This window comes from Camelus dromedarius, chromosome 9, assembly GCF_036321535.1.
Source record: "Camelus dromedarius isolate mCamDro1 chromosome 9, mCamDro1.pat, whole genome shotgun sequence".
NCBI lineage: Eukaryota > Metazoa > Chordata > Mammalia > Artiodactyla > Camelidae > Camelus > Camelus dromedarius.
This window is the reverse complement of record NC_087444.1, coordinates 66033994-66052648: the sequence shown is the minus strand read 5'-3', so window position 1 is coordinate 66052648 and position 18655 is coordinate 66033994. Positions and strand designations below refer to the sequence as shown.

The 18655-nt window shown below is 41.2% G+C and overlaps 1 protein-coding gene across 1 annotated transcript in view; it reads left to right on the top strand.

The window, feature by feature from the left end:
- The window catches only part of LOC105104358 (ankyrin repeat domain-containing protein 26-like), a 44367-nt gene extending 25935 nt beyond the window's left edge, over positions 1–18432 (top strand). Inside the window, exons 13-15 of the mRNA XM_064489582.1 lie at positions 1586–1631; positions 2778–2956; positions 18004–18432. Coding sequence (XP_064345652.1) covers positions 1586–1631; positions 2778–2932 — 201 coding nt within the window. The 3' untranslated portion in view covers positions 2933–2956; positions 18004–18432. The remainder of the gene's footprint in view (positions 1–1585; positions 1632–2777; positions 2957–18003) is intronic.
- Positions 18433–18655: the final 223 nt, after the last annotated feature.

Sequence of the window (18655 nt, the reverse complement as noted above, 5' to 3'; positions counted from 1 at the left end):
TCCAAGGCAGGGGACATCCACTCTGAGTTAATTCTAATCAAACTATCACAGTAGTTAAGCTCATTTCTCATAAGGCAGAGGCAGAGTTTAATGACCTTGTTTCTGGTATCAGTTCTCTGCCCTGTGGACTCCCTCCTGCCCTCATTTCATTTTGTGTGAATGGACAAGTGAGGAAGCGTGTTATCTTTTGTAAGACAATCACTTAAATTCCTCCAGTTCTTTTTCTTTCATTCACTCTTTTCTCTATACTTAATTTTTCAGCTCCTTGATCAACAAATTCTTTCTCATTTCTTTTCTCTGCAGCAAAATACATGTATTTAATAGTTACAAACTGACAATATAGCTTTGCAGAGGAAAAGATAGTAATCTTACTTTCAATTCATGTACAAGTGTGATCCACATTTTGCATAGTGTTATATGAAATTATTTCAATAAAGGCTTCTCCCTTCATCTGTTCAGCATTACTCACTTCTCAGGACCTGCCTGGCACTGTTGTCACGTTGCTGATTGCATAAGGCCTCTCTAGAATGCTCTTGTCAGACAGTGTTATGGAAAACAGTCTCTGAAAATATTGGTAAAAGGTAGCCCAAAATTTTATCTTTGCCCCTAACACTTACAAAGGCCTCAGCTCTCGTGTTACTGATATCACCACAGTGTTTATTATGTCTGGTGGACTATTTTAGACCCTGTTTAGTGAGCAGGTGACTTTTATAAGAAAGATTTTTAAAAGAACACACTAGATGGGGACACTTGTAGTTGGAAGGGTCCCCACACATTTCATAATTAAATACATAGCTAATTAAATCAAGTTTCATAAATTTGGCCCTAATTTCTAGAATGGAAACAAAGTTACAGTTAAAGAATTCTGTATTGTTTTCCTTGTTTCTAAGTCTAGGAATTTGTGAATCAGAAACCAAGTTTGAAAACTGGTGCTAGCCTCTCCTTTTCTTTTCTTCAAGCAGCTTTTCTGACATAAATGTCTTAGTCATATACAGAGAGCAACATCCATTTGTTTAATTTGTTTGCCAGTAGAATTTTCACTTGACATTATAACAAAACCCCTTTCTTCATTTTATGTATCTACGATTCTGTGTTAAAAACATATTTAGCATAGAACACACCTTAAAATTTTAGTTTTATAAAAGTGCAGGAATGGAAAGCTCATTTTAAGGAAAAGTCCATTAAAGTTAAAAACAAAAACTGAACTTTTATAAAGGGCAGTTTTTCTGAGTAGTGCAAAGTAATGCATTCAGTGTAGAACATGAATTGTTTAAACTCTTTGTGCTAATAAGATTGGACATCACCCTCTGAGATCATGTGTCTCCGACAGGGCAGTGTTTACTGTGCTTTCCATCAGGGGAATCTAAGCCTTACATATATATGTTCTCTATTATGTAAAATCAAAGTAAGTAGGAATTTATTTTATTTTATTCATGTGGTCATTTTTCTACTTAAGCAATACCCAAATTAGGTCAAGTCTCTAAAAGAATTATTTAAAGGCCACATATCATAAGCTAGCTGTCATTCCTCTGATAGTGTTTCTTGTTTAACTTAAACATTAAAAATAATATTTGACTTATTTCAGATGCACAAGAAGTTGGAAAATAACACAGCTAGAGAAGTAAAAGAAGGTATGTTGCCAACATTCCTGAATTTAGACATTGATTTCTGAAATGCTCTGTAAACAGTAAATGGCACCACTTTCTGTTGTTTGAAAAACAGATACTACGTTAAATTTTTTGCTTACACGTATCTAATGAAAACTGTGAAAGCACAATTTCATTCATAATGATAAATATACTTATTGCTCACTTCTTCATCATGATCCATAGCTTTAAAGAAGAAGTCTGTGTTCTCTATTTCTGGCTGTACCCTTCCCCTCCTGCTGGCCCTGTGGGCCTGTCACCTGCACATGGCTACTGTTCTCAGAACACATGGAGCTCATCAGCTTCTCGAGTTTCTGATAGTGACAGAGGCCAACAACCCCAGACTCAAGCAATCACAGTTCATGTAGCTGTCACCTGGTGGATGACAGTTAAATTTCCTGTCATTCCCTTTCTCACTGGTTAACATTTTGCCCTCAGGAAAAACTAAAACTTTCTTAGCTTGGAGGAAAAATACCCACATCACTTTGGCTCTTGCCAAAGGGTTCAGCCACGTCTCTTTCCTCCCCTGCTCCGCCCTCTGCTCCAGCGTCTGGTCAGACTGCTTCCAGCTCCGCGGGCGCCCTTCCTGCCTCTGCTCTGTGTGTCTGCTTGTTGCCTCTCCCCTCCCACAGTTTCTCCTCGTCCTTCAGGTATCTGCTTACATATCACGGCCACCAAAGAGTGGACAGTATTGACACAAAGCTGGATGTCCCTTCTGAGTGTTCCACCTGTGCCCTCTTTTATACCTTTCATGGCATTTATGTCTCTGTGCCAAAATTGCCTGTTCATCTATTTTTCCAGTTTACAGTACATGATTTTTCAGGGTGGACTGTGTCCTCTTCATCTTGGGATTCCAGTGTTTTTCACAGTGCCTTTAGCACATGGCTGCTGAGTAAATGAATGTGTAATGAGAAAACCAGGAGCTCTGATCCTTAGCCACAAGAGCAGTTAATTCAACGTGCAACCCTGGGCAAAGTGTACAGTAGTAATCTTGGGTTTGTGTTGTAATCATATGTAGGTATTTTTCATTCTTCTTAAAACTTAGAAAAGTCTCAGCTTAAAAGTAACTGACATTTAGTTACCTATGAAGTATTTTAAATAAGGAATCTAATTCTTTCATTTTCTTTCCAGCTACTCCTAAACTTCAGTCTGAGTCCTACCGAACTCCTCGAGGATCTTCAAAAGAGTCAAGATTAATTGACGATATGCTTTTGAACGCATGTAAAGAATATGAGGAGGTTTTGAAGAGAAAGTATCTGTTATACGATGTTACAGAGGAACAGTAAACATTTACCTGCTGGGCTGCTTGGGTAACATTTTAGTTATTTCTCTTTAAGTAAGATATAGACAATGTTTATTAAAGGAAAATATTTTTGTATTATATGTGCATGATTAAAACTCATGCACATATAATGTGGTATTTTAAGCCACATTTCTCTGCATCTCACTAACTTGTAAGCCGATTTTGGGAATAAAACCCAGCACTTTGTGGTATTACATACTCAAACTGAGCCCGGATGCCAGCTGTTTAAACAACACCCAACCACCCACCAAACTTCTCATTGATATTGAGCAGTGTTGATTGATAGCTTTTTTGAATTTTCCACTGTTAATCACTGTATATAGACCTGAAGATTTAGATGGACAGCATTCGGATCTCGTGTGGCTGCTGTCAGCGTTCTGATGGATCACAACAATCGTTACAGTGACATCAAACTTTCTATATTCTACCTTAAACACTGATTCACAGCTATTTCCTCAAGGAGAAAGGGAATCTGCCTCAGGATTTTCATCTTCTCTATTTATTTACTTACTTTTTGGAAACGGTCTTGAAATTAGAAACAAGTTCTGAGCACTAGACTCAAACGGACATTGTCACAAAACTGTCGCGTCTCCCATTCATTCTCCTAAGGCACTATTTATCTTTCCTAAGTGTCACTTATTCTACCATAAGCGCCTTTTCTCTCCCCTCTCACCAAGAAGTCATTTGTTTTTCAAAAAATGCCTTTCTCCTTTTCCTGTCACTTAATAAATTGTATATAAGCCTCCAATTCTAGCCACCCCTTCCAATCACATTTCTTTGTGAACTCTTGCATGTATTCATATGTAATTTTTTTCTCACAGTAATTGGCTTTAGTCAATTTAATTTGCAGTCTCCCAATCACTGAACCTAAGAGAGTAAAGGAAATATTCTCCTTCTCAAGAATTTCCAAGAGCTAAAATTTTAATAACTCCTACTTCCATCCTTTACTCCCTTTTCTGTCCTTGCAGTGTACTTACTTGGCAAAACTCCCAATGACACAACTGACTGATTATCATTCTTCCCCCTTAAGTTCCCCCAGGCATCTATGTGCTGCTGAAGAAAACCACACACTGCCCAGTGTTCCTACTACTTTTATTTAGTTAATTTGCATCTTCTTCCTTCTCAGTGATGATTTCAAATTTCCCTCTCTGTAAACATCTCCCTGTTTCTTCCCTCTCACTTGAACCAGACAGTCTTACTTCCGATGACAAACTTCCTGAAAGATTTGCCTGCTTCCCAATCAGCAGTCTGTCCCCACCTATTCTGATGTGTCTTCCCCTTCCTCCATCCCCACGCAATGAGTCACTGATGACTCCCACATCTAAATCAAAGTGACACCTTTCCAGCCCTTGTCTAACTGAAGTTCTCATGACTCCAGGCATTCCATGTAACCAACATCTGTAACTGACCACTGCCTGCAGCAACCTCTTCAGTCTTTAGCTGAAGATGATGTTGAAGGTGAGGGCTTCAGCCTTCTTGATGAGTTCACTCAGTTTTTCCCTGGCTGTCTCCCAGGGGTATAAACACGAAGTACACTGTTATTCAATTTTTGTTTATTTTTCTCCTGTTAATCTGCCTCATGTTATTTTAACTGTTAGACCAGCCAGATGAACCTAGAAGGGTAGAGGACCACTCCCCAGCCCCGCCCCAGCACGAGCCTGTGCTCATTTACAGCTGGCCAGGGCGCTGCCTCGCCTGCAAGGAAAAGATCGATGGCAAACTCTGCTATTCCTACAGCACTAGCCAGTGAGCTGAAGCTCACCTGAATGTCTTCCAGGCTGAGGTGGGGTCACTGATCCCGGCAGCAGAAGACTGCCTTTGTGAAAGAAAAATAAGAATGGAGTCTGCATTGCTTGAGAGGGCTCACTAAGGAGGTGTGACTTATGCACATCTCAGCCCACAGAGAATCCAACCCTGTGAGCATTTATTGCCCTAATGAAGTCATCTGGAACACCTGCCAGAAACTTAAGATACTCACTAAGCCCCAACCCGAAAATAACCTGTGATTCCTTAAGGAAAAGGTTTCCTGACTGGCTCACATCAGTATCAGCCACAATTCTCATCAGGCAACTTTTGACAACTTCTTGGCTTTTTGTCTTTATAAGCCCCTGACTCCAGTCCTTGAAACACTCAGTGTTACCCAAACCTGTGTCTCCCAAGTTGCAATTTATTTCTTCCAGTTTTATTGAGATATAATTGACATGCAGCACTGCATTATAAGTTTCAGGCAAACAGCATAACGACTTCATTTACACATATCGTTACATGATGACCGCAATGTACTTTACTATAACTATGAACATAACTATACCCCTGTCACTGGGATATAGTAAAATGATTAGTCAGGGTTCTCCAAGGGGGAAATGAAAATAATAGGAGATTATCCAACTCTCTGTCTGTCTAGCTTTCTATCATGTCTGAAATCTGTAGGGTGGGCCTGCAGCCTGGAAATTCAGGTAAGAGTTAATGTTGCAGTCTTGAGTCTGAATTCCAAGGGACGATAGTCTGGAGATTCAGAGTGGGTTTCCACGCTTCAGTCATGAAAAGAATTCCCTCCACTTTGGGGAGCCTCAGCCTTTCCTCTGAAGGCCTTCAGCTGATTGGATGAGGCCCATCAACATTATGGAGGGTAATCAGCTTTATTCAAAGGTACTGACTTAAATGCTAACCACACCTGAAATACATGTTCACAGAAACCTCTAAACTGGTGTTTGACCAAACAACTGGGCATCATAATCTAACCAAGAGATATTTATGAGGAGTTGGAGAGATTTGTTCTAAGGGGAGATAAAGCTTTGTTCCAGCAGGAAGTAATTTGCTCAGCACAGTTCTAGGTCAGCTTTGGGCACCTGATAATCATGAAGTCTGATCTGATATTCCCAGATTGTGACTCTTTGTGTCCAGCAGATGGCGTGAAATGACCAGTCATAGTTCAGACGCACAGGCTTATCTTTGGAAACAGGTGCGATGTATTTATGTATGGCCAGCATCTTAAACAAAGCCCTCATGTTGTCTGTCTGTGACTCTTTTTCTCCATTTTACTGAGACATGTGGATCAAAATGAGAAGTTCACAGGAAAATGGTTGTCTTTCCTGGAATGTGGTGATATTGAGGAATAATGAAAATGTTAAGTCAAACACAGAGACAGCCTAGTAAAATGGCACCTAAACACAGGTGTGGGGAACTCGTGTGTGTGTGTGTGTGTGTGTGTGTGTGTGTGAACTTGTGCTTCTGAGAAAGATTAAACAGGAGTGGAACTGATGAAAATTACTTCAAAAAAAGGTAAAGATAAGATATTGTAGAAAAACCTGTAAAGGGAATAAAGTTGGAGAAATGAAAGAGAAAAGCCAACTCGAGTGCGCGTGAGACCGGGCTACGTGGATGGAGTGTTAACAAGGGAACCCCTGGAGAAAGGATCCATGCGCCCCAATAACAGGAGACCTGAGCTCCAAATGAAGACCATGTAAGTGGAGGATTAGGAAAAAGACACCAAACCATCTGCAACCAATTCAATGCAATCCTTTATTTTAAGGGACTCTTCTCTTCATTCTCATATAGACTAGGAACGATCCACATTACACGCAGCGTGTGTTCCAGGAGGCAGGCTTGAAGCTGTAGGCACTGAAAAAGGAACCGCCCTACCATGAAAAATGAGAGAAGAAAATCACAAGGCTGGGTTGGAATAGTACCTAATAACAGGAGGTACTGGTAAGGAATCTCTCTGCAAGGTTTGACAGGGAATTTTGCATTTTCCCCTAGACGTCAAACTGAAAAACAAAAACAAACCCTGCTTCTTCCTCCCAGGTCCACACTGAGTCACAAGACTATTATTCATTTGAACTTATAAAACGCATGGGTTCCTATTTATGTATTCTTGGTTCAAAGTAAAAGGTGAAATATGTAAACAGATGTAGTTTGCAGGCGGGCTATGAATGGTCTTGAGTGCCATGCTGAGGAACGTCAACTTAATCCTGTCTGCAAAAAGAAACTGCTGGGGAAGGCTGCAAAATGACTTGGGGTTTAAAATCTTCCCCCGGACACCTCAAGGTTTAAAAATCCCACTCTGGAGATCCCATGGTGTAAAAATCCCATCCTGGTGTAGAGAATGGATGGGTATAGCAAACATATTGGAAACAGAGATGCTTTTTTCAGAAAGTGCAGAAGACGTGTGTGAGATCTGTAGTGGAGGGCATCCAGAGAGGTGATGTATCTGAGAGACGGAGCAGCTAGAATCAATAACACTTGGTGAATTACTGGATGTGGTGATTGAGGGAGAAGAAGGAATCAAAGATGACTCAGATTTCCAGAGAGACCAACTAGCTGAAGGGCAAGGCTCTTAGCCTAGATCAGGGACACGGGAAGAGGAATAAGATTGGAGACGAGATAAGTTTTTTTCAATCTAAAATTTAAAGAATCTGTATTATGCCCCAGGGCTTTGCTGGTACTATACATGCATCTCACTTAATCTCAACAGCCTTCTGACGGAAGTCTTGTCATCAACCCCATTTGACAAAGGAGGAGATGGAACACAGAGAGGTTAAGTGCCTTGCTGTGGGCAGCCAGCTCTCTCGTGGTGGGGAGGCGGGCAGCAAGGGCTCTCGCTCTTTAACTGTGCCCACCTGTCTGAGATGAATTGTGAGCATGTTGAGGAGGTGGCGATCTGGGGCTATCTAATTGTTGGTATAAAATTGGCAGGTGAAAATCTATTTCCTTTTATGCTTTGTTTTTATTTTCCTTCCATTTACATGTCAGTATTTATCAAGGCTTGACGTGGAGCCCCATGATCTTTTCTTTGTATGTTGTATCCATTTTCACGGCCACACTTTCACACCCAAGCACTGACTCCCCAGCACTGATCTCAGTCCTTGACAAACAGCTATTTATCTCCAGCTGCCTGTTAAGCATTTCTAATGGCATGAGTGCTGCCATAAAAATATTTAATCCCTAACGGATGATGTAGGGTCTAGTAACCAGCAGTGTCAACCTGGAACAGTCATATATCTTTTCAGAGCTTCAGAGTTTTCTTGGCTGACAAGAGGTGGTTGGAAGTTGAGTATCTAGAGTACAAGGCCTTACAGCCTAGGAGAAGCCTTAGATACCTAAATATTGATAAAACCTCCTTACGCTGCCTAGGTTCCTGTAGTTCTAATTTGTGCTGTTCAATACAGTTTAAACTTAAATTCTATATACTTAAAAACTCTCTTCCTCGGACTCACTAGCCACATTTAAATGCTCAGTTGTCATATTGTGACTAGCATCTACCATAACAAACAATGCTGACACAGAACATTTTTGTCATTACAGAATGTTTTTCTGGATGGCTCTATAGATAACCAACCATTGCATTTAATGCCAAAACTATCTTCCTCTCCGTTAGCTAAAACTGCATATTTCCTTTGTCTCATGTAGCATATCACACCACTGCTACAGGCTGAGTTGCGTTCCCTACCACCCCCGGCCCAGGTTCATATGATGAAGCTCTAGTCCCCCCACCGCAATGTGACTGTATTTGGAGATAGAGCCTTTAGAGAGAGAATTACAGTTAAATGCGATCACAGCATGGGACCCTAATCCAATAGGGCTGGCGTCTTTATAAGAAGAGAAGGGACCCCTGTCTCACAGCAAGGGCACAGTGGAAAGGCCAGGTGAGGACTCAGTGAGAAGGGAGCCACCTGTAAGCCAGGAACAAAGTTCTCACCAGAAACCATCCGTGATGGCACCTTGATCTTGAATTTTTGCATTTCAGAACTATGAGAAAATAAATGTCTTGTTTAAGCCACCCAGTCGGGCATTCCATTATGGAAGCACAAGCAGGTTAATACAAATGTTCTCTAAGAGACCTGACCAGGTAGGAAGCCCAGGTATGAAGGAAAGGGGTGCCTCTGCTTCTGCCCACACCTTCATATCTAACCCTAACGCATTTATCTTCTCTTTTAAATTGATGTTTTCTTTTGCATTTGTCTTGAATATTCTCTTTCCATTTCCACTACTAACATTGCACCATCTCATATTTGAGATGCTGAGCTACGTGGCATCACTCTCCCCAACTACTACTTGCAATTTATAAATTAATCTCACTAAAAGATTGTTTTCAATAATATGTTAATTTTTGTCATCAAGCTTCAGAGGTTCTTGATGAACTCTAGGACAAAGCCCAAGCTTCCTATCCCAAGATTCATAGTGCGGCCCCTATCTACTCCTTTTTTAAAAAATTAGATATAATTGACATAAAACATATTAGTTTTAGATGCACAACATAATAATTCAGTATTTGTATACATTGTGAAACGATCACCACATAAGTCTGGTTGCCATCTTCCACCATTCTTAGTTACGAAAAACACACATTTTCTTAATGCCTCCCCCCCCACGCAGTACGCACTCTGAACCAACTGATCCTCCGGCTCGTTTCTACACTTTGACAATCACCGACCTTGCTCCTTGCTCACGTGTCCTGTCCCAGGAAGCAAGTGGATCCTGCTCTATGTTCCGACTCTTCCAACTCCTCATTGTCCATCACCCATCACCCCCAGCGCAGCCCACAATTCCCTCTCTTTCTTGGAATCTTGACTCATCACTACCAGCAACAGAATCACAACAGAAATTACAATAAAAACAACTTAAGGAATGATTACTGTGAGCCAGCGACTGTGCTTAGGAGTTTATTTTATGTACTTTTCATAAAAACACTCTGCAATCAACATCACTGTCACCGATTTTAAATGGAAAAACTGAGGATCCTATTGCCCAAGTGAAGGCAAGCCTTAGCTTAACCCTCTTTGTTACACTCTCTCCTTAACGCTGATTTAGTGCTTGGTCCCAGAATAGTTATCTTGTTTTCCCTACTAGCCTGGAAGCTTCCCGAAGGCAAGTCGGCATCTAACACACTTCAATCAGGCATCAAAGCCGATCTCCAACTGTCCCGCTTTTCTCCCCACTTAGCTTTCTAAATCCCATCCCTTGAAGGCTGACATTCCTCACATATCAGCCTTAGGCTCGCTGCTCTTTCTTGCTCTATGCACTTTGCATTGTCACTACATGAGCTCTTGGCTCCATCACCAACTGTATGTGTGGTTCAGACCCGCCTGGCCAACTCCTCTGGTAGAAAATACCTGTATGGAGAGAAAGGCTGGAATCCATCAGCAGCCGTAGAACTCTTTTGTGACCTCTGGCAGGGCCAACACTGGTAGGAGGATAGCGAGACCCTGAGGATGTGAAATTTAAGGAGATGCTCCCACAGGATTGTGGACTTGCTGACCCTGAACTTTCATGACCCTTAGAACAAGTCCGGCCTTGACCTGTGGGGTCGGCCTACGGAACATGCTTGGTACACCAACAGTGTTGGCTGTAGTCCTGTAGGTCTTTGGAATGTACTGTAATATACTACATTTTCCCTTGTTGTATAGTTAGTGCTATGCTGGGCTTTCCCTTTGTTACATGTTAAGTTTCTTGAGAACAGAAACTCATTTATCTCTTTAACCCCTCCCTGCCAGTGCTTTATAACACACCAGCCATCCCCCCCCCCAAAATGTGGTTGCAATGTTGATTTGAATTCCCTCTTTTTTTGTACTATCCCTGCGGTGGAAGCCTGTGAGAGCTCCCATTCCCTTTACCCCTCCGAGTTTCATCCTGGACCCGGAGAGATATCTATAAAAGATTTAGGGACTGCAGGGAGTCAATGGAGGAACAGGCACAGGAGGCAGCACTTAAAGAACTAGAGCCAGAACAGTGGTTCTCAGTGTGGTCCCTGGATCCACAGCCTCAGCCTGACCTGGGAACATGTTAGAAACACAAGCTCCCAGGCCCCAGTCAGAAATACTGAGTGAAAAACTCTGGGAATGGGGGCCTGAGACCATGTCTTTATAAGCCCTTGAGTGATTCTAAGCTGAAGAATGATCAGGTAGTGAATCAACCTTAGGGCCACAAAGGATTTCTTGGAGTGAGCCAGAGGGAAGAAACTGTAACCGTAGAATATTAGTCTTGTTGAGTAGCAGCGCTGAGAGAGACTGACTGACCCTGGGGAATGCGCTTTTATTAAAGAAGCAAATTGAAATCTGAGATGCTTTTGACACTAAAGAAAAGGGTTTCTTTTATAGACAGTTTCAAAATGTTCGATAGAAACTCAACGGAAAGGATCCTGAAGAGACTGAGGTGTCAGCGGACACTCAGGATAGGACAAGCCAGCTCAGAGGAGAAGCGGATGTCAGAGCAGACACGGAAGCTCAGCGGGGAGCCAGAGCCTGGCACGGATACATGACTCTGTCCCCAGATGCAGAGAGTCTTCAGCTTGGTCCCTGTAAAGACACAGAGGAAATGGCAGAGTTTGAAAGCCTGGGAGGAAAGGATGTGTTTAAGACTGTGAGTTTCAGAGAGCATAGAATGACTCAAGAGGCAGGCTGCACTTAGGACTAGGAAACCAGTAATATTCATGCCAGGCTCATCCAGGTGGGGGAACTGGCTGTTCCCAGATATTAGGCCTTGTGTTAGTCAGGCTTTTCTGGAAAACAAGAGGGGGTGTGTGTGCGTGCACGCATGTGTGTGTGTTTGTGTGTGCATGTGTGTAGGAGGAGAGAGGGAGGGAGAGAGAGAAAAAGAGAGAAAGAGAGAGAGGGAGACAGAGAGAGACTGAGAGTTTGATCTGTTGATTTTAAAGAATTGGTTCCCATGATTGTAAGAGGCTTTGTGAGTCCAAAATCTGATGGAATAGGTTGGCAGGCTGGAAACTCCAGGAAGAGTTGCAGTTCAAGTCCAAAGACAGTCTACTAGTGGAATCCTTCTTGCTGGGGTAGGGAGATGTAGGGTGGGGGTGGGGTGTTTGTTCTATTGAGCCCTTTGACTGATTAGATGAGGCCCACCTATATGATGGAGGGCAATCTGCTTTGCTCTAAGTCCATCAATTTAATATTCATCTTATTCAAAAAACACCCTCACAAGAAACACCAAGAACAACGTTTGACCAAATATCTGGACACCATAGCCCAGGCAAGTTGATATATAAAATTAACTATCATGGGCCTACATTCAGGGCAGCTGCCTGCTAGCAGGCTGGTGGTCATGGTGCCAGTGTCTGGTGCGCTGCTACTGTGCTGAACAACTCAGAGGAGCAGAGATCCCAGTAACGGGATGCACTACTTTCTTGGTGTTTGGCTCATTTCAATTTATAAGCTGGGTGCGTATAATACTCTAGTTAGAGGAAGGAATGAATTATATACATTTCTACAAATAAATCAAGTGTTAATAATTCTTTAATTGTTTGAGACACCATATCTAAAATGTTAAATTTTTATCCCCCTTTGCCATTCTCTTACTCAAGACTGTCCTAATTTTTAGATCCTCTACCTCAACATAATTTCATTGCTTTTCAGGCACTTCCTGATTATGCTTCCTCTGTTTTGACTCTATTTTCCTTGCCTTGTTTTTTTCTTTATTGTCTATAAAAATTAACAGGCATTTGGACTATTCTAATTTTTTGTTATTATCAATAACATTGCTATGAGCATTTACACGTAAGTGTTTTGATATATACGTCCACTCATTTCTGTTGGGGCTATTCCTAAAAGAGACATACATGCAAGTATGCAATTTTATTAGACTATATAATACAAGTTTCTTCAGGCTGTGTCTGAGTATTCTAGGTGCTCTACATTTTCCACCAACACCTGGTAGTGTTAATCTTGCCATTCCAGTGGGTTTGAGGTGAATATTTAATTGTGGTTTTAATTTGCATTCTCTGAGTATTAATAAGTTTGAATTCCCTTTCATTTGTTTGCTGGCTATTTTGATATCTTTTGGGGAGTGGGAAGTACCCATTCAAATCTCTTACCCTTTTCTTTTTTTCTATTGGATTTTTCTATGTTCTTATTGATTTTTTGGTCTTTCTTTATGTATTTTTTATACAAATCCTTTGTGGCTTATAGGCATTGTGTTTATCTTCCCTGAATTTATGGCTTGACTTTTTACTCTAAATTGTATCCTTTGATAAACAGAACATCTTAATTTGAATGTGGTCCAATTTATCAGTCTTTTTTTGTATGGTAAGTGCTTTTGTGTCTTAAGAAATCTTTCTTCAACCCCAAAGTAGTGGGGGCTTGGTTATGTTAGATACTCATAGAAATTTTATCTTTTATGACTCACATTAGATAAACTATCACTTGGAATTAATTGTATGTAAGGTATGAGGTAGTGTCAAGGTTAATTTTTTCCAGTGTGTTCCAGGTTGAGTTCCCTAGGAAGCAGAATCTGGGACTCTTAAGATTTGTGTGCAGAAGTTTTACTGGGGTAAACTTCTGAGAGGGAGTATACGGAGTTAGATGGGGTGGAGGGAGACTTAAGTTTGAGGATGCAGTTGCTTTCATGACCTAAGCTGTTCCCAAGGGGAACTCTTAAACTAGAATGGTCCTTGAGAGGCCAATCCAGGAAGGGTCAGGACTTTCCATACTTGCGTTGACCAGTCATTGATGTAGGAGTATCCTCAGGGAGAGAGAATCATCTTGGAAGAAGCTGCTTTCTTTGGCTACGGGAAATTCCCAGGAGGAGAGGCAGCTGTGAGCAGTGAGCAGAGATCTAACTCTCCCAGCTACCAGAACAATGAGTACCTCAGGCCTGAAAGGGCATCTGAGTAATCCAGGTGACTCGGTACCATTTATTGAGAAGAGTGTCCTATTCCCACTGTTCTGCAGTGCCACCTTTGTCATAGGTCAAGTGACCACGTGCGTGGGTCTGATTTTTCACTCTATTCTGTTCCATTGGTCTCTGCCAATCCTTGATGCAATACCACGGTGTCATAATCACTGCAGCTTTATCGTAAGTTTTGATGTCTTGGAAATTTAATTTTCAAGATTGTTTTGGCTATTCTTGGCCCTTTGCAATGCTTCCGTAGTCCTAGAACTACTCCGTCAATGATCACACATACAAAATGTCTGCTTGGTTGTTGACTGGGTTTACACTGAATCTATGGCTTTAATTAGAGGAGAACTGACATTTTAGAAACATGGAATCTTGTAATTCACAAACTTGATCTATCCCTCCTCCTGTTTTGTCTTTAATTCCACTAAATAATATTTTATAGTTTTCTGTGTAGAGTCCTTGAAAATCTTTTCCCTTCCTTTTTTCTGATGCTGCTGTAAATTAAAAAAAAAAAAATTCACATTCGAACTATTTACACTGCTATAAAATTACAACTGATTTTTGTATATTGCCATTATATCTGGCAGCTTTGTTAAACTTATTTACTAGTTCAAATAATGAATCTGTAGATTATTCTGAATTTCATACATGCATATTTATGTTGTCATTGAAAAATGACAGTTTTCTATCTTCTTTTCCACTACTTAAGTCTTTTAATTTCTCTCCCTTATTTTAGGAACTCTGATTGAATGAAAATAAAATATCAGGTTTAAGAGCCATAGTAGGTAATTACAGCACAATTTAATTAATATTTTATTGAAGGACAGTTAAATTGGTCTTCTCTTTCTCATAAATAATGCTGCAGTGAGTATATTTTCACACATGCTTTTGTGCAGTTGCCTCATTCATTCATTCATTAGAATGTATTCCTGGATTTTTTGGAATAGTCCAATCAACAATTAAATCAAATGCACATAAAATATGTTTAAAATATTTTTATAACATGTATATGTGGTTACCAGACAACCATGCATTTTCTTAGTAACTTCTGCTTTGAGTTACAATGGGATAACATTGTTATGGAAAAAAGTGTAGGGTCTTCAAATGTACATTTAGAAAAAGAACTTTTGTGTGACATGAGTTTATATTCTCCTTTGTATTTGTGACTTAAGTTACTCTAACTTCCAAGGATTCATATGACCTTACTGTATTTTTATAAATCTCTTTCATAGTGTAAAAACTGCCTGATCTCTTGACCTAAAGAAAAATGCATTTTCCAAACATTTTCTTTTGATACTGCAAAAAGAAAGAAGAGAGAAAGGGGTGGGAGGGACAGAGTGAGAGAAAGAACAAAAGTGAGGGGAGTATGGATAAACTATTTGACACCTTAATTCCTGCCTTGCCCACTGCCTCCAATTTCAAGGTAATAGACTAATTCATTGCCTCTTGGCCAGTAAAACAGGTGGAAAGCAGAACCATCTGTAGAATGTTCTGGCTTTGTTTGAAACAGTTTAATCCCACTGAGAACAATAATTCCCCAGAAAAATGTTGCCCTCGTCTAGTGTTAGAAGAGGTTCATAATTTCAGCGGCGTAGCGACCCAGGTCCTGTTTACAGAAGATGCCTCAGGGAGGCAGCACGATCTCATAGAGGAATATTGGCACAGAGATTACAACGGGATTCTCAGATAAAATGCAGGACATCCAGTTAAGTATGAAATTCACATAGACAGTCATTTTTTGTATAAGTATGTTCCAAATATTGCATGGAGCATACTTAAAAGATTGATTTGCTGTTTATCTGAAATTCAAATGTAATTGAGTGTCTTTTTTTGTTGTTATTATTATTATTATTTTTGCTCAACTTGGCAAACCTAGATCGCAGGCACTTTAGAGCTCAGCTTTGCATCACACAGGGATGCCTGAGGCCCACGTGTAGTGTGGCATGCGTCAGAGAGCCACCAGGTCTGGGTCTGCACAAAAAGGGGCAGCACATATCTTGGTACTTAGTGGAGATAAACAGACGACTGAGGACTAAGACCCTCCAATTGGTCACTATGTGAAGCCTTCGAACTACGGTCCAATCTGGTGTGGGATGGGTAGATTTTTCCAAAATGTCTGAGGCTGAATTTCTGATTTGCTTGTTGAGATGAAAGAGTCACGTAAAATTATATTGTTTCCTAGGATATTTTAAAGCCATATTCCATTCACATCTGAGTTAGTAAACTGTGATTCTTACCTTGTGATGATGCAAAACCAAACCAGAAAAGTCTGGAGTTTCAAAATCTAGGTGATTCGTGTCTTAACTTTTTTTTCCGCAATGGTCAGAGCTCTAGAAAAAGGTTTGTTTGAACCAGTCAGGAGTGGAACTAAGGATTCAGGGTGATGGCATGGTGACGACTACCTTTTTCTGCATCTGAAGATGTCCTCATGTGGTTGCCCTGTTGTCCCCGAGGTGCCTCTGCGTTGCAGAGGACAGGGTAGGAGGCAGAGATCTGCCCAGCTGGGACCTGCAGGGCGTGCACGCAGCTTATCCTGCCCACTCATGGGCAGCACTCCCGCAGCCACCTCAGAGCTGCACGACAGGAGTGGGAGATGCTATAAGTGTTGGTCACAAAGAAAGTGGCCATGACCAGAATCTGCAAACTCAAATGCAAACTCAACACAAACTCAAAAAACCCAGTGCAAATTAAAAAAAAAATCCAAATGAGTGCGGTTCCCCAGGGAGATCTGTGTGTAGGTGAAAACCACCCCCAAGGAGTACGTGTTGTTCGTTATGACAGCACTTTGACTCCAATTTGCACGTGGCTCTTCTGACCCTGGTGAGTTCAGCTGGACCATGAGCTTTTGCAACGACCCCATTTGTCCCCAAGACTTTGAAGGCTAGTCTGAAGGCAGCCAGGCTGTTTCCTTGGCCATTTTCCTTCCTGGCTCACTTCCTAAACTTTAATGCCTTACCAATCCTACACTACCGCAATGCCTTACTTATCGACAGTAAGAAAATCAAGCAAAATTAAACCAAAACCCACAAAAGTCAAACCCAGCCAGGGAAAGATCGTTCATGAGAGACAACTTAGAGATCTTGGAAAGACCCAGCATGGCCAGGCTCACCTGCCTGCTAACTGCTAATTTCCCCAGCTCCCCTCTGATTTCTTCTTGACCTTTGACTGGAGGCTGTTTTAATTGATTTCTCCGTGTGAGGATGTTGGGGAGAAGAGGTGCTTTTCTCATTAAGAAGTAGATCCTGGGCCCATATTTTTACTTCAGATGCTCAAATGACAGGTTTAAATAAGGATAAAGAATCCAAAAGAGGAATTCAGGTAGGTACATTATGCAGAGACAAGATTTAAAAATATATATATCCTCTTCACTCTTCACATATCTACTCATTAGCACTACAGCTCAGTTTTCTCCTGGTCCTTGTCCCAAATCTGCCACCATCCAAGGAGGAAGGGAGTGAAAGGGTGGGGGAAACCCAGCGTCCTCGATAGACGTTGTAATACAAAGCCAGTAAATTGGAGGCAAAAACTACTTCCTAATAATTTGCAGGAAGCTGTGTCCTGTTTTTTAGGAATTCACCAGTTCAGAACTCATTTGGCAGCACAGGGACCTATTTCTGGGCTTTTTTTTTTTTTTTTTTAACCTAAGAACTACTCTTCCAATGACCTCTAGGTCAAATTTTAGAGACGAGTTTACTGATGATCAAGGAACTGGTATATGAAGTCTAAAATCCTCTGCCCTGGTATATGAAGTCTAAAATCCTCTGCCTGTATTTAAGAGGTACCGTGGAATCTGGACTTTCTCATTTCAATTCCTAGTATACTTGGAATGTGTTATGTAGTAAAAAGCTTCACTTTAAGAAAATACTAGGAGTAAAGATTATTATTAGGTTGTACTGAAAATGTGGCTATTTTTCCAGCTTGCTGATATATCTAGCTGTCCTCCCACCATCTCTCACTAACCAGCAGTTTGTTCCCACAGTATTTTGATGTTTGAACAAAGGCCCACCCTCCCCACTGCCCTCTCCAGGCAGGGCTTCTCTCTGCTGTTATCAGAGAGAGATCTGACCTGATAACTTTGACTTCTAAATGAACACTGAAATCAGTCTCTCTGGGGCATCAAGCTGGTTTCTCCTTCCAGGTACTGTGGCACACCTTAAATCCTTCTTAAGGAAGGAGGACTGGAGCAGTACCCTGTGCCCTTCTGGCAGGAGAGAAGCTCATGCACTTTATCTTTTCTCTTTCCCATCTCTTGTCTGAGGGAATCCCAGGAATAGCTAATATTGTCAAATATGTCAGTGGCTTCCTCTTTATATCTGGTCTTCAGGTGCCATAATTATCATAATATATATCATTAAATATGTCAGATTAAATTTGTGGTAAATCTTATCTCATTTCAATGTTACTATTTATTTGTGTTTTAAAATCCAGGAGAGTTTCATCTGGAACCAGGCTGTCCTGTCATTGATCTGAACTGGCTTTCTGGAGAATTAGGTTGTGCCTCTGTGATCTTGCTGTGTACCCCGTGCTGGAAGCTTCTCTCCCTTCCTGGTGGGTATACACTTCTCATTTCCTCGGCCTTCTGTTCATGATTTGTGGATCAGATAGAGGATGATGTTGGCTCCATCTGGAAAGTGGCTCAGCCAGTCTTTGAGAAGACACACTGGGGGCCTGGAAATAGTGCTCTGGACACAGACTGATAGGGAAGAGAAGAAGGATCTGGACTCTTAGAAAGTGAAATCAAATTTCAGCCTGAAGTGGTTTGCGTCAGAGATGAACAATTGTCATTCACACAGAGATCTAGTTGAAGGCAGGCACTGCCAATCTTTCTTGATCTCAAATACCTCCCCCAGAGGCCTGTCTGAGCCCTGAAACTTTCCACAAGTAGATGGTTGGCTGTTGGGCTAAGTCAGCCAGAAAAGCTGACTGTGTTACTCAGGAAGAGTAGTAAGTTGGCAACTACTAGAACATTTGTACCATTGCTTGGCCAGAATCATCAGCCCAGAGAATTGCAGGTGGGGGGGCAGATAGCCTGTGGGGATAATTTATTTGGGGACAAGGCTATAGAAGCAATGAAAAGTGA